Source organism: Schistocerca piceifrons, chromosome 1, assembly GCF_021461385.2.
Source record: "Schistocerca piceifrons isolate TAMUIC-IGC-003096 chromosome 1, iqSchPice1.1, whole genome shotgun sequence".
Lineage (NCBI taxonomy): Eukaryota > Metazoa > Arthropoda > Insecta > Orthoptera > Acrididae > Schistocerca > Schistocerca piceifrons.
The window spans coordinates 943,944,258-943,961,358 of NC_060138.1; the positions used below are offsets into that span (position 1 = coordinate 943,944,258).

General features: G+C 39.9%; 1 protein-coding gene across 1 annotated transcript in view; it reads left to right on the plus strand.

Annotated features, from left to right (window-relative positions):
* LOC124776730 (immunoglobulin superfamily member 21-like) overlaps positions 1-17,101 on the plus strand; it is a 933,147-nt gene that overhangs the window by 553,537 nt on the left and 362,509 nt on the right. Inside the window, exon 2 of the mRNA XM_047251852.1 lies at positions 4,924-5,047. Coding sequence (XP_047107808.1) covers positions 4,924-5,047 — 124 coding nt within the window. The remainder of the gene's footprint in view (positions 1-4,923; positions 5,048-17,101) is intronic.

A 17,101-nucleotide genomic window follows, 5' to 3' on the forward strand; every position in this document is an offset into this window, starting at 1 on the left:
GACAATTTTTATGCCCATTAAATGCACTTGTAACACGGATGAAGTAAAGTATAAATTACGTTTTCTCCACCTGTGATCTTGTTTCGTTATGTAGTATGAAAGTAAAACCTGATAATAGTTCTCTTTGATACTTCCGATAAAATTTTACTCCTGTACAGGCTTATTTTTCAGGTTATGAGTCTTTATTTTAAACTTTGTCAGCGGTTTAATTTCATTCACTACTTAGGAACGACGAACTATCGTTTAGAGTAAGTAACAAGATGCTTTGAGAAAGTAATAAGTAGAAAATAAAATTAAAATGCATAATGCTAGGAAGTGTCGTTGGTGAAACTTGGATTTTATGTATTCTGCGAATTTACGATTCACATCCGTAGTCGTGGATAAAATCCGTAGGATCAATGCTAAGAATTCCTTGAATTTACGTTTCTTCCTAACCATGTTTGCATATGTCCTACATTCCTACTCGACGACTAGCTTCATTTTGTACCGTTTTCTTGCTATTGCCATTTTCTGTGAGTATATGAGCCATCTCGATGTCCCCTAAATATTTACATCAGTTGCTCTTTCTGGAAACAGTTCCGGAAGGTGAATTTTTGTTTAGGGGTTTTCATTAGCAAGAAAAGCAAGAAATAGAAGTATTTAATTGTTTTATTAGACAAAATAAAATTAGCATTAATTAAAATATCACATATAATTAACATTACATCAGTTGCATAAAAAATATAAAAAAGGATTGATATGTGTAGATAGTGGTACTTTCGGGATGGATATTGATACTCTCTCTGACTTGGTATCGATACTTTGATGGCAACAGAACATCCCCAAACAGAAGCAGACATCCGTGTGAAAGGAATTTCCTTGTTGGCCCTGACTCGTTCACTTAAATTATACTTTCTCTTACATTAAAGTCGAAATCGCACGGAAAAAGTATCCGATGTTTCCTTTATAACACTGAAATAGAATTTATGGAAAATACGAGAAATTTTACTTCTTAAACTAGGTGGTAAGTGAAGTGCAACAGTGATATCAATTTTAATCGATAATAGCAACTTGAATAAGCGTTCGTGCATATGCTTTTGTGTAATAAATAAAAATTTGGTATTACCTCCCATATCATCTGAATTAAAATCTCTCACGTCATTTTAGTTAGAGGTTGTGTTAGATCGAATGCATCGTGACAATAACGGTAATTTTGTCACAGTTTTGATGTTTATCGTCTGCAAGGTAAGTGAACCCTCTGGAAACAAGCACATAATTAGTTGCCGCCCAGGTGGCTTCTGTCTAACACGGGCTTCCGATCCTTGTTGGAGGACGCAGGCTGACAGAGTAGTTGCTCAACTTTGCGCGGGGTTAATTGATTTGAATCCACGGAACTAGTCAAGAGGCCCCAGGTTCTCCAGAGGATCTGTTTCAGCATCAGCAGCCTCTAAGTTCTGCCACGGTAGCAGGTGAATGGCAAACTGAGCTGCAAATTACAAACTGATGGGAACATTTCATTACGAATAGGAGAGAGAGAGAGAGAGAGAGAGAGAGAGAGGGAGCCCTGGTTTCATTTAGTTTATGAAATTTTCTATTGAAAACTTGTGTGACAGATACAGAGAAGTATGCATTATAAAATTATTGTGAAATAATGCTGTTTTAAAATGCAAGTAAATTATACCTACTCGGTTTTCGCAGAATAATTTGAACAGTGACGAACTGTACTGGTCCCTCTGAGGGCCTCATCGTAGTGATGGTGTTGTACCCTTGCTTTGCGCCGCCCTGACATTTCACCAGATTTAGGGAGCACACGGGATAATCGCGGTACGTTTTGGTTCTTTACGGACGAAGGGGGGGGGGGGGGTCGCTTTTTGGAGAACTGGATTCAAATCCCTATCTTGCCATCTACATTTATGTTTACCACTGTTTCCACAAAGGGTTTGGAGTCGAAATCAAAAATCCTTGTCCAATCCGAGCTTGTGTTCTCTCTGCTAATGACTTCAGTTTAGACGACATTCCGCTCTTATCTGCCATGGTTCCTCTTTATACACAGCATATAATGAAGATTGATGAAAAAAGGATGTTGTTACTGAAGACTATTTTTATGCCCATTACACAACTCTGCGGAGTATGCTTTGTTCATATCTTAACTGTGAGAGAAAAATCCTAAGACCAACCCGGGTTTCGAATTATGGGCTGTTAGCTTGAGAGTACGATGTGCAGTCAGCTAACTGTTCCAGGTTCTGCTTTACTACTCTAAACGACAGTGCGAGAATATCGCATTGGTTCCTCCCCCACCTCCTCCCGACCGCCACTCCATCTGATATACTGCTCCTTCTCTTATAAGTTCAATGTCGACCGGGCACTAAGTTCAGTTCTCTCCTTCCTTACTAGGAGCGCCATTAATTCTTGCCTAGAGTTATTCGCCAGACACATATTCATTGCGGTGGCCCTTACCTCTTCCCGAGAGAGGAACGATGCGGCCTGCAGGTCTCCTTCGGAACCGGCTTATTGTGTTCTGTATGTAATACTGGGACATGTCCTCCATTTACTGGATGCACCATCCGGTCTATATATCTGGCAGAACATGCATACTGCTAAAAATGTGTTTCCTGACGAATAGTCTACCTTTGAAGAAGCAAACAACCGTAATCTGACATTGACGTGGTCACTTCATGCAGATGTCCGTTGCGTAATTCCAAAGTTCTCAGTGAATGATATCTCTGTTACTTGGGTATAGTCTTCACCGTTTCGTAATACCAACTGTTAGTGAAATTAATGTTAGAATATATCTTCAGAACGCATCTAGACAAATATTCTTGCAGAAATGTAATGTATAATGTCTCATTAAGCTGATTCAATTTCAATCTCTTCTAGAAATGTGATACTGTGCATTAGAATAGCAGGATGCACTTCTGTATGTAGGAGACGTTAGTTACCTGTATAGAATTATTACACCACGATATTTTAATTCTGTTAATATGTTAGGGTCAGTGATACGAGCAAAGACAGAACGTGAAGTAGTTACCTGCTAAACACATGAGAACTAAACATATGAGAATGACAGTCCCTATTGTACGTAACAATCTGTTTAACGTTAATGTATTTGTATCGACATAGGCCACCACCATTACTATTTAGGTCATACAATGTTTCTCTAAAGCACTTCAGACAAAAACCAAAACAGTTTCCTCGCTAAAGAGACTTCCTATTGTCTTCCGACGCCAACACGGTAGCGTTACTTCGTCTGTAATGATATAGATGTCAAAGAGTTTTAAATTCGTCGGATCGGAACATTATACTAACCTGTTTGTTCAAAATTCCTGGGATCATCGTGAGCTGGCAGCGTGTTTCACTGTGATTTAATTCATTTGAAGCCTGTTCGTATCGCCGGCCGGATTGGCCCAGCGGTTCTAGGCGCTACGGTCTGGAACCGCGCGACCGATACGGTCGCAGGTTCGAATCCTGCCTCAGGCAAGGATGTGTGTGATGTCCTTAGGTTAGTTAGGTTTAAGTAGTTCTAAGTTCTAGGGGACTGATGACCTCAGAAGTTAAGTGCCATAGTGCTCAGAGCCACTTGAACCATTTGAACCTGTTCGTACCAACAGTACGGGGACGACATTACAGAGCCCGTGCATTAATCTCAGCTACGAGAACTTTGTATTTCACTATGACGAATTGGATAAATGTCCTCGACACTCTTGCTGCGTAATATTTATATTTACGTGCAAACCTAAGCATTCAATGAGTTATCGTCATCTCCAGCCTTTCAATGTCGAACCAGCTGGCCTCGCAGTACTTTTTGCTTAGTTAGTTGACCGTGTAACGTCACGAAGACGTCCTGAAATCACTGTACACTCACATGCTACCAGATATTGTTTCTTGTCTGTGATTGGAAACATCAGAAGCGATGCTGATTACATTAAATTATTTATGTGTAGCTTTCCAGCATCGAGCGCATGTTTCCATGCACCACTAGAAGTACAGCCTCAGTTCCTGTTAAAGCTGGCATTGTACCTACTGATCTGAAAGGCTGGTTTGATAACATAAGCCTATTAGCTAGACGCATGGAACAAGATTTTTGGCTCATCAGACATGATTGCATGTTCGTTGTGAGACTTGATTCGGCAACAGCACCAATCCGACATAAAAACAGAGATTCTAACAAATCTGCATCGATGTTAATGTTCTTCCATCACAGACATCGACGTAAGCAGTGTTAGCATATATAAGTTCCGTGCCTTCGTGACCGTTCCATGGTATATTTCTGATAAATATATTTTGAACTACCCCACGAACTACTAATATAACAATCACCTCTCCAAGAAGACGGCACACAAAGTCGTTCAAACCTGCGAAATGAAGTTTCACTCTTCAGCGAAATGTGCGCTGATTGGAAAAATTTTCACATACTAAAACTGTGTGCTGGGCTGGGACACGAAACCGGGACCTTCGCTTTTCGTGGACAAATACTCCGCTATCCGAGCTACCCAATCCCGACTCACGACTCACCTTCTCATCTTTACTTCGTCCAGTATCACATGCCCTACCTTGTTCCAGAAAGGTTTGAGTGCCTGATCGGCACACTTTTTTAATCTGCCAAAAATTTTCAGTAATTTTGCGGCTTAATAGTGGCTATGTGACTCACTGAGAGCATTAAACCTCCTCCTTAAGTAGCTACATGACTATCATCGCCAAATCTTCTCCCTTACTCTCAATAAATAAATTTCGAGCGCCCTCAAATCTCGAACCAACAAGCTACCGGATTTGTGTCCTAACGACTGTTAGCAGCTACTGCTATTCTCAAGTGATTTTCACACTAATATCTGCTTATCACAAATTAAGTGAGAGCTTCTGGGACGCTACCGTTTCCATACTTGTGTACCTCGCCAGCACAGCTAGCCGCCCAGGAGTGATCCCGGTGTGTGATGTGTTGTGTTGCAGTGTCGGTGACAGACGTGACCGCGGTGCTAGGGGGGACCATCGAGCTGCCGTGTGCCCTGCCCACCGAGGGAGAGATCGCGCTCGTCATATGGTTCAAGGATGGCGCCACCTCTCCAATCTACAGGTAAGCCCTCCAGCCTCTCAACAAGGTAATCCATTCTGACACTGTGCCACAGAAAAAAAAAAAAATCCCGTCTGTCTCCCAGCGTGCTCTCTGTCAGATACAGGTATGTCCTACTTTTCGCCTCTGCCACACGGTCCTGAGCACGAAAATCTTTTTCCGGCTGTGAACCTGCTCCCTACACAGTTATCGTCCACTTCCAAAGTCCCGTGTTCATAACCGGAATTTGTTAAAGTGCGAAGGCTTCCAGGATCTATGTCAGTCTGAATAAAATCCATTTGAATATTAGGCCATATTATTTTCATGCTAGGACTATGATTAAAACCGACGTTCAAACTGTCTATACAGCTTCTAAATCGGTCCTGAAGTCCTGGTGGAGGTGTGTGGCCGTAATAATAGTAACAATGAAAGTGAATTTAAAAGTGCTGGTAAGGCGCGTAAGTAATAGGAATCCAGATAGTATTTTATCCTACGTTGTGCTCATGATGTGTTTCGGGTGTAGCACATCATTACATGACCAGTTAGGATCATTGCAAGCATTGACAAGAGCGTTGAATAATGCCCATACGAAGGTCAGGCAAAACATGTTGTCGTGTACAAAGAGTAGACAAACCAGTAGCTGACTAGAGTTGCAGTATTACAGACTGTCTATTTAGTGGTCTACTGGTTGTTGTTATACTAGTAGTTCGTGAGGTAATGTAGTTACATACAATTTACCATGGAAACGTCATAAAGTCGGCCAGCAGCAGCGGCCGAGTGGTTCTAGGCGCTTCATTCCGGAGCCGCGCGACTGCTACGGTCGCAGGTACGAATCCTGCTTCGGGCATGGATGTGTGTGATGTCCTTATGTTAGTTACGTTTAAGCAGTTCTAAGTTCTAGGGGACTGATGACCTCAGATGTTAAGTCCCATAGTGCTCAGAGAAATTCGAAACATTTTTTGGTCATAAAGTCACGGAACTTTTATATGCTAACATTGATTATGTCTACCCTTTGTGCACGTCAACAGATGCTTTGCTTGACCTTTGTACAAACATTATTCAGCGTTCTTGTCAATGCACGTAATGATCTTAAATGGTCATCTGATGATGGTTATGCCCGAAATGCGTCATCTGCACAGTAAAGGATTCAATGCCACCAAGATCTGTATTATTTATACGCCTTACCAGAATTTATAAATTCCCTTACACAGTTACTGTCTATGCAGCGTGTGGAGCGGAGTGTTATAATTAAATGCTCCGTGTTTTTCCTTATTACAATAGCTTTTAATTGTCATTGAGTGCTTTCCACTTATCTCCGCCGACCTCCATAGTCTGTACTCTATTTTTGTGCCCAACCAGAGCGCGATGAAGAAAATATCCAGTCTGCAAGTCCACATTGCACTTTGTGTTCACTAAAAGAAAATTTTGCTGCTTTTTATTTTTTGCTCACTAAAATAAAATTTTGCCACGTTTTATTTACTTAATGTGATCAGGAACTGTGCCTGTAAATAAAAATTTTGAGTTTTAAATGATTGAAATATTCTGAAAAACTTCACATTCACAATCAATAAGTCTTAGTATCGTAACTAACACCCCTACCGCAAACAGCACTATTAACAATTCAGAGGTGATCTCAACGGAAAGTTTCAAGTAAAATGATGTGTCGTCCTGACTTGTAATCACCGAAAAACAATTGCTCGCCTTAAAAGCAGAAAATAATGTCACCACTTGCCACGCACTTTTGTCAACATCACGAGTGGCTCACAAACAGTTACTTTCGTGAAATTTAAGAGCTCCAGGACAGTGTACAGTCCTCGCCAGTTCACTTCGTACTTTTACCGAAAACAGATTCAAATCTGCCCGGCTCTGATGTAGTCCAAGGCAGAACCCGCGCAGAAAGTCTGATATCTCCGTGCAAAATGTGTCGCTCCAATTTTTTTTTTGTCGTTCCACTGGCCTTGCTGTGTTTATATAGACTTCTGTGTTCTCGCTGGGGGCCCTACATCATATTAAGGAGATGTAACACTTTCTTTGGCTCTTCAGTGTATTTGAAAGTACGTCTTACTTGACATCAGAAAGAACTTCCAATTGAACTTTGTAGAAAATATTTATCTTGACCACAATCCAAAAGTAGACGTGGTGAACAAATTTTTAACAGCATTGACACCAAATTCATAACTGCGTAGCAGAATGACTTTCGCTACTGGTTGTCGGAGCGAGATACGGAATCCAATACCAAGAAAGGGGGATATTTAGCTACCCGGAATTCGGCCACCACTCTAGATCTGCCCCTGGAAATGTCTTACGGTTTAAAACCTGGTTCCTAAATATTTGTCTTACTATTATATAACCAATCTGAAACTTTGCCGTCTTTCCAGTTTCTTCCACGTATACAACCTTCTTTTACAACTCTTAAACCAAGTGTTAGCGATGATTAAGTTACACTCTGTGTAAAATTAAAAATCCACCAGGCGGCTTCCTCTTTCATTCCTTACCCCCCCCCCCCCCCCCCCGTCCATATTCACCTACTACTTTACCTTCCCTGCCTTTTGCTACTATCGAATTCCAGTCCCCCATGATTATTAAACTTTCATGTCCCTTAACTATTTGAATAATTTCTTTCACCTCATCATACATTTCTTAAATCTCTTCATCTTCTGCAGAACTAGTTGGCATATATGCTTGTACTACTGTGGTAGGCTGGGAATTCGTGTCTATCTTGGCTACAATATTGCTTTCGCTATGCTGTTCGTTGTAGCTTATCCGCGTTCCTATTTTTTATTCATTAAGAAACCTATTCTTGCATTACTCCTGTTTGATTTTGTATATATAACCCTGTATTCACCTCCCCAGAAGTCCTGTTCCTCCTGCCACCGAACTTCTCTAATTACCACTACATCTAACTTTAAGCTGTCCACTTCTCTTTTTAAATTTTCTACCCTTCCTGCGCGATTAAGGGATCTGACATTACACGCTCCGATCCGTACAACGCCATTTTCGTTTCTTCTAATAGCGATGTTCACCTGAGTAGTCCCCGTCCGGAGATCCCAATGGGGAACTATATTACCTCCGGAATATTTTACCCAAGGGGATGTCATAACCATTAGCCATACAATAAAGCTGCATGCATTGGGGAAAAATTACGGATGTAGCTTTCCCGTGTTCTTTTTTTTTTTTTTCAGCCGTTCGCAGTACTAGCAAAGTAATGCTGTTTTGCTAGATATTACAAGTCCAGTTCAGTCAGTCATCCAGACTGTTGTTCATGCAACTGCTAAAAAGGATGCTGCCGCTCTTCAAGAACCACATGTTTGTTTGCCTCTCAACAGAGACCCCTTCGTTTTGGTTGCACCTACGGTTCTGCTATCTACGAGTATATCGGCGAAGCACGCAAGCATCCCCAGCAGTGGCAAGGTCTATGATTCATGGCGAGTTGTTAACACTGTACATTGGTGAAAGTGGTACAGTTGTAGGCTCCCTCAAAGACAACTGGCGAATCAGCTACTCAACAGAACCAACAGTTTAGCAAATGTTGGTAAAGTTAGCGTTATTTAAAGCAAGGCACAAATGCTTTTAGAGAGGAACATTCTTGATTACATCTACATCCATATTCAGAAAACCACCGTACGATGCGAGGCGGAGGGTACTCTGTGCCACTCGAAAACAGAGCGAGGAAAAAACAACTGTCTGCACGCCTCCGTATATATCCGAGGCACCGACGCATCGAACCATTTCTCGTATCTTATCTCCGTGCTCCTTACACAAAATATATGTTGGCGGCAGGAGAATCGTTCTGTAATCACCTTCGAATGGTGGCTCTCTTAATTTTCTCGGAAGTGTGCCCTGAAAAGAACGTCGCCTTCCCTCCAGGGATTCCCATTTGATTTCCTTAGCATGTCCGTAATACCTGCGTGTTGATCGAACGTCCCGGTGAAAAGCGTAGCAGCCCGTCAACGAATTGCTGTGTTCATTTACCCCCACCAGGTGCGAATCCCAAACATTCGAGCCGTACTCAAGAATGGGTTGCACTAGCGTCCTATTTGCGGCCTCCTTTATAGATGAACCACTGTCTCCTAAAATTTTCCGAATAAACCTAGTCGACCATTTGCCTTCCCTACAACAGTCGTCGCACACTCGTTCTATTTCATATACCTTTGCAGCTTTACGCCCAAGTATTTAAAGAACTTTACTGTGTCAAGTAGGAAAGTAGTAATGCTGTATCGAAACAATACAGGTTTGTTTTTCCTACTAATTCGCATTAACTTACATTTTTCTACATTTACATCTCGCTGACACTGGTGAAAGCTACTAGAAATTTTGTCTAATACGTCTTGTATCTTTCTACAGTCACTCATCGACGACACGTTCCCGAACACACAGCGTCATCAACAATTCTCTAACATTCTGCGTGCTGTCTGTTTGTTCTATATCGTGTCTCCCTACCACTTTCGCGCAACGACGCTCTGAGCTCGTTTTTTAGGGAATTGACTAGTTTGAACCTGGGACCTGTTGCTGGTAAGGAGACGCCAGACCACACATGACATGTAGAGTTCAGAAGAGTTCTGTGAGACTAGCGATGATATAACCAAATACTTAATGATTTCAGCGTCAGCTCCACTGCACTCCCTGTAAAAGAATCTTAATACTAACTAAATTTAGTGGAAGGGGTTCAAGGCCTTCCTATTTTTAGTTAGCTGGTAAAATAACGTCGAAAAAGCAGTTAAGATTACCATTGGAAATTTTATTCTACTCGCAAAACATTGTTTGTAAATTGCACTATTGATAAAAGGAAATGTTTTAATACAGGATGATAAAAACCAACTGCGTTCAACAAAAATGTGAACGAATATTCCCTGAATGGGTTTCCAAGTTCTACAATGGATCGAAGGATGACCTATGCCATATCACATCTATAATCTAGGTTTAAAATAAGTTTCACAAAAGCGAAAACTATCAAAATGGTCTACTGTGACCCTCAATTATCTTTAATTACTTATCTAACTTGTCGTAAATTACAGTGGCTGATGTCGCTTATCAATAATTATATAACAGAAAAATCATCGCGTTTCAGATTTTATCTTACGTAGCAAATGTGAATACCATGAGCTTCAATTGACGATCGACACTAGTATTACATAAAAAGGGGATGTAACAGATGAGACTAGACTTCTGCAGTTCTAAGTGAAGCCTCATGCGCTCAAAAATGTGGCATCGCGTGCGTTCATTACCTTGTCGGTGTTCGTCAGGGGGCGGCTGCCGGCGTAGATCCGTCCAGCTCTCTGTGTCGAAAGCAATGCCCCTCGTAACTTCTCCTTACTACAATTTACCGAAGTTGGTTTAAAAAAAACTACCTGGCTGTGTTTTCATCTGACCAGTCAGGGTCTCAATGTTAACCCTAAGCTCTGCCTACAAAAATTCTGTCTATCCAATAACAAACGTTATACTTTTCGTGGTGGGGCAATGTTTTTAAAGTTTACAACGTAACAGAGACATGAGAAAGTCTCACGCTAAAACTTGTAGCTGGTGTGGTCCTTATAGTGTTATCGTACGATCTATACTGTTCTTCTGGAGGGCTCTATCTTTAACATGGTTTGGGGTGTGGTCCTGACGTAACAGAGACGCGAAAAAGTCTCACGCTAAAACTTGCAGCTGGGGTGGTTCTAGCGGTTAGCTGGCGACGTAGGTGTCCGTCCCTTATCGTAGGGCCTTCCAGCTTAACACGGTTCTCCTCTCGGCTTCTGTTCTCGTTTCTCCCCCGGAACTGCAGCTGTCTCATGGTGGGAAGGTATGACATGCATTTAGGCATTCTTGTGTTAGTCTGTGGTATTCCATTTGCTCACTCGTTACTCATATTATTTTGGTTAATTTAATGTCACGATTTATTCGGAGCTATGTGACTTACTACTGGTTTTGCTTATCATGTCAGGGTTTTCATGGAAGGTGTTGGATTTGCCTGACACCTTACATATGACCACCTTTCGAACGTAATTTTTGTACTGAAGTTAGGCAATGATTGAATCGTTGTCTAAGCCAGTCAAAAATTATTCTGTTATCTAAATTTTGTTGCCTACTGTTCAGCTACGTTATTCTGTTCTATCCTAGTTTGTATTCATAATTTATATTTTTATTTTCTTCCACTTTTTTATCAAAAATATGTTTATATTGACAAGGGAAGAATATTTTTACTCTATTATAATTTTTATTTTTTAATTATTTTCTTTCTTTATTTCATTGTGAAGTTTGTTCTTTTAAGAAGTTTGTTATCGAAAGTGAGCAGTCTTTCACATCGATTTTCTTAGAAATATTGTTTTTATAAATGTAGTAATTAAGTAAAATCTATTCCTAAGAAATTTTCTAAATATCATGTACAAGTAAAATGTTTTTGTTTCTAGACACTCATTTCATCATTGTTACACTAACAAATAAAAGTTATTTCCAAGAATTGCTTTGACAAAGAAATATGCATACACAAGTATTGAGATATTATCCTAACAAATGGTACAAATGTTAAAAAAAAGGAAAACATCCAACAAGATAATTTTTTATTCTTTGTTTTTATAAGGAGAAAATAAGTAAAATATAGTTAGTCTTTTATATTTATGAGGAGAAAATAAGTAGCATATAGTTTTAGTGTTCATTATGCCTTACTTTTGTTCTTTATATACTGTCCATTTCAGAACTTTTGACTTATTTTTATCGATAGTCTATTTTTTACTCAAGCCCATAGTCAATGACTGTTATTTTGTAGTTTATTAGCTGTCTGGTGTGCTTAACTTATTTAGTTTTCCACACGTTTCTTTTGCACAATTCCTATATCACATAATTTGATTTCACACATTCACACAATCCTATGAATGTTTAAGCATGAGGTTGGTGAATGTTTTTTGCACGAAGGGGATGGACTTGAGCGAGATGGATGTGGGCAAGTAATTGATGTACAGCTTTGTTCGTTGTTCCTTGTTGGCTTTGCAAGTGTGTGTTGCTGTTGTTTAGGTCCCATAATGGAATGGAGCTGTGAGTGCCGAATCTCGTGGTTTACTGGCTTTGTATGCGTGAAAGTCATCGTTATGTGTCGCTGAAAGCTGTCGTTTTTCGTTGTAATACTTCGCAGATGACTAGTTTACAGAAGGATAGGGATTTGGGAAGGTATGTCGTCTATTCTTCACCCATTTTCTTTCTTGGTCTCAATCTTGTGAATCTTCAACTTCTGTTCTTCCTGCTTTTTCTCTGCTTCTTACTTGCTTCTTGGTTCTTCTCTGTGCAAGATATGGAAATATTTATTGATAACTAGTCGCTTTGAAGTTCTCCTCTTAGTAACAGTTTGATAAATTGTTTTGGCGTGTCATTTTTACTTTGTGAAAGCTTTCTTCAGTTTCGTGCATCAGCGTGCTGTTTAATAGCAGTAGTGTGACTTTTACACATATTTTTTGCCAGTGGTGGCTTGCCAAAGCCGTCTTCTCATCGGGCCGTTTTTTGCTCGCTCCGCTGAGTAGGGGCGTCCCGGAGTTTACAAGTGGTGAAAGTCCGGAGTTTGCTTGTCAGTCCCTGCACCGGTCCCTTCAGCAGTAGATTTACAAGTGGCCTTTTTTGGTCTCACTGTCCTTTCCCTTCTCTTGATGCCTCTGCCTTGTAGGATGAGTCTTGCTAATTACGTCCTTTTCTTTGTTGATACTTCTCTCATAGCAACTTGTGGGTCGTTGCATCTCGTCCTTGCTGAAGTGTTTTACAATGGTTCTTACAAAAAGTTTTACTTATAATCATCTAACATATGTCTAGTACCTACATTGTTTTACGCCTTCTTAAAAAGCTTTACAAATTTCGGCGCCCTTTCCATGTTACAATTCTGAGATATTTTGAGTCTTAACTTCTACAAGAAACCTCAAATTCGATTTTTTTTATTTTTTTGTGTAGTGTCGTGGTGTATAGCATTTTAGTATTTCATGCTGTTTGACTATCTACGTTTTATCCCTTCACCTTAATCTATGGTACTATTGGTGTTACTTTTGTTTTTGTTTTTATTGAAACTACTTTCTTTTTCCCACCTCCCTCTCTCTTCATTCTTCTTTCTCCTGACGATCTTATCTGCAAAATAATCTTGAAATATTGTGCTGATTATTTACCAGTAATAAAATTAATCTACAAACTTGTACTGAAAGTGTTTAATACTGCCAGTCTTACGTAAAAATACCTCTGCTTTATCTCGTAAAATACTCTCTAATTCTCTTTTACTGTGTTCCAAAATACCTTGAACTTCTTGCAATTTTTCGTCGATTTCTTTATGGATTTCTAACATGAGTTGAAGCGATTCCCCCTTTTGTACATATCAATCTAATTCGTCATCCATCTCATGTCATTCTTAATTGTTTGTTTATAACTGGTATTTCTTCTAATTTTAGCTTTTGCTCGAAGAGAAGTGTGACATTCACGAATGTTACGCTACCTTTCCCCATATCTATTATAGCTCGTCTCTCTTTTAAAAAATCTGCACCTATAATCAAATCTACAGTTAGTTTAGGTATAATCACGAAGTTGGCTTCGATCTTTTGACCTTGGCACGAAAGAGTTAACCTTGTTTGTCTCATAACTTCCGCAGCATTGTTTCTAGTAGGACCTCTTACTTTAATCTTACGTGTTTTCAGAACTGGCAATTCCTCATTGGCATTGCACTGCATGAATAAATTTTCTGAGATCTTAGTCAGTTCATTTCCGTTATCAACTCCATACTGACTGGGATATTCTTTACCATGGCCTTCACAATTGGTTGAATTTGAAAGGGTTGGTTCTGTTCTTCTTCTTCTTGCATCAACGAATCCTCCACTGAATCATACATGAGTCTCTTTAGGAAATTCCCTTGTGAATTCGAACTTTCTGTAGGATAAGCTTCGACTGCTACTTCTCTCTCTTTTATTTCCACTTCTCTGTTTCTTCCTTCATTTACGCTTTCTTCAACATCCTCTACTTTTTCCTCATCCTCGTCTATCTACTCCTTCTTCGTCGCTACTTCCACATAATCACATCTAAATGCTCTAATTATCGCTTCATAGCTTCCGTCATTATATACGTTGGGTTGTGGGCCCACTAGTAACTTATTTTCAACTTCTGTCGACTGCGCATTATCCTCATTGAATTCGCTTTTCCTGGTTTGCATTTCAAACAGCTCTGCAATACTCATTACTTCGTCCTTTCCTCCTACATTCGTTGTGCATGCTTCTGGTAATTCATCTTCCTCGCCAGTATTCTCCCAATTAATTTCGTCTCAACACGATATTGTTATTTTCTTGTCTTAGTTTTCATCTGGCCCCTGCGGATTTGTTTCTTCCTTCTTCTCTTCTCGTGATAAGATTTTTACTTCTCTGTTCAAGGTGCTGCAATTGTCCTGGGTCGGTGCGTCATTCTCTTTGGCATGGGCGCTTAGCTCTCAATTCGAACGTTTATCGGGGTTTGGTGGTCTCACCCTCCACCTCTTCTATCTGTATTCTCTTTTCTTGTTCAGCTTGTTGATAGTGGTTTCTTTGTTGATAATTTGTCGGTCTATTGGTTATCCAGTACCTGTTCCGGTTGTCGTTGTTCCCTCTGTAATAGTTGTTGCCATTCCTGGGTGAATTATAGTTATTGCCATATTCTCTTCTAAATATATAACCGGTTCTTTGTTGAAATCTATTGTCGCTTCTTGGTGCGAATTATCATATGGTTCGTAATTATTGTTTTTTCGTACTGTGTCTTGTGCATTCCACTGCTTTTTGCTTTCGTTTTCACGTGCGCTTCGTCTTTTTCTTGAGTCATCTTCCGAAAATATGAACTCTAGTTCCCTTAGAATACCTTTAAATGCTTCGACGTCATTGCCTCCGCGACCTACTAATGATTGCTGGTATTTCAAAGGTAGCTTCATCGCGCATAATTTAATCAACTCTCCGTCACTGTATGATACATCTAAGCATTGATTTTCCTTTGCCATTAATTCGAAAAATTTCACGGGATTCTTCTCTCCTGAATTTTCAAAATATGGGTCCTGTAATAATTCGTACTTCACTCTGTTCTGTGCTTCGCTGGACCAGTATTGTGAGAGAAACTTCTCTCTGAAATCTTTGTACGTTCTGCATGTCGCTGCAACATTCTGCATGGTTTCTGCGACTGTTCCTGACATGTGTGCACATATAAAGTCTAATTTGTGTGCTAGCGTCCAGTGTTCTGGTAATTCTACTCGGAATTGAACAATAAAAGTTCGTGGATATAATGAGTTTCCTCCTCGAAAGAGTTGAAATTTTCTGACTGTGAGGAAATGATCGTTGTCGTACTTCGTCATAGTTCCATATGAAATTCGCGATTCTTCGCCACTTTTGTTTCTGATCATTTCTCCCGTCGTTCTTTCCGGTTGTGGTAGACCCATTGGATATTGTCCACTGTAACTTTCGCCTACACTTCAGTAGTATCGTTGGAGTGGTACGCAATAATTTTCTTCCATCGGTTGTGAACGTGTAGCTGAATGCATTGCACTGTACTCTTCGCGACCTGGCTGTCCATTGTCAGGTATTGGTTCGGTATCTTGTCTGGCTAACCTTGCTGCTCAATTACACGATCCAAACTGTCTTGAAACATACATTTGTGGTTCCGCATGTGTTTGTAATGACATTTGTTCATCAAGAATTTCGAAACGTATTTGTTGCTGTGCAGGCTGTCTGATTTCACGTGTTACTTTCCGCCTGTGGTTGGAATCGCAAATGCGTAATATCTCCGTTAATTGCTTGTTTTTCAGGTGCTGTTACAGTTGCGGATGTGGTTGCAGACTCTGTGCTTGTTCGATCCTGTTCACTACGCTCTTCAATGGTTTGCAACAGTTTCTGAAATTGTCGCTTCGTTTGCGCTTTTATTTTGACTATGCGGTTTTCATATCTTTTCAGCGATGCTTTTGTTCACACGACTTGACAAACCATTCACATTCTTGTTGGGTCAGAACCAACTTGTCAACGATGTATCCGCCACCTGTGCGCTTGCATTGGGGAGAGAACTTAATTCTAATAATATTAAAATTCAGAACCTAATTATGCTATTGTCTCTGCTACAATGTCTCACATTCTATTGACTACTTTCTTACTATCTATCGCTGCACCTACTGTTTTCAACTATTTGTGCATTTCAAAAACAAATTTTTTTTTATCACGAAAATTTATAACAGGATATTTTTCTGACCTAGTTAGGCATGTGGTCGACCTTCAGTCATGGTATTTTACCATCCTGGCAGGATCGCCATTCCCTAATATTCTGCGTGCTGTCTGTTTGTTCTATATCATGTCTCCCTACCACTTTCGCGCAACGACGCTCTGAGCTCGTTTTTTAGAGAGTTGACTAGTTTGAACCTGGGACCTGTTGCTGGTAAGGAGACGCCAGACCACACATGACATGTAGAGTTCAGAAGAGTTCTGTGAGACTAGCGATGATATAACCAAATACTTAATGATTTCAGCGTCAGCTCCACTGCACTCCCTGTAAAAGAATCTTAATACTAACTAAATTTAGTGGAAGGGGTTCAAGGCCTTCCTATTTTTAGTTAGCTGGTAAAATAACGTCGAAAAAGCAGTTAAGATTACCATTGGAAATTTTATTCTACTCGCAAAACATTGTTTGTAAATTGCACTATTGATAAAAGGAAATGTTTTAATACAGGATGATAAAAACCAACTGCGTTCAACAAAAATGTGAACGAATATTCCCTGAATGGGTTTCCAAGTTCTACAATGGATCGAAGGATGACCTATGCCATATCACATCTATAATCTAGGTTTAAAATAAGTTTCACAAAAGCGAAAACTATCAAAATGGTCTACTGTGACCCTCAATTATCTTTAATTACTTATCTAACTTGTCGTAAATTACAGTGGCTGATGTCGCTTATCAATAATTATATAACAGAAAAATCATCGCGTTTCAGATTTTATCTTACGTAGCAAATGTGAATACCATGAGCTTCAATTGACGATCGACACTAGTATTACATAAAAAGGGGATGTAACAGATGAGACTAGACTTCTGCAGTTCTGAGTGAAGCCTCATGCGCTCAAAAATGTGGCATCGCGTGCGTTCATT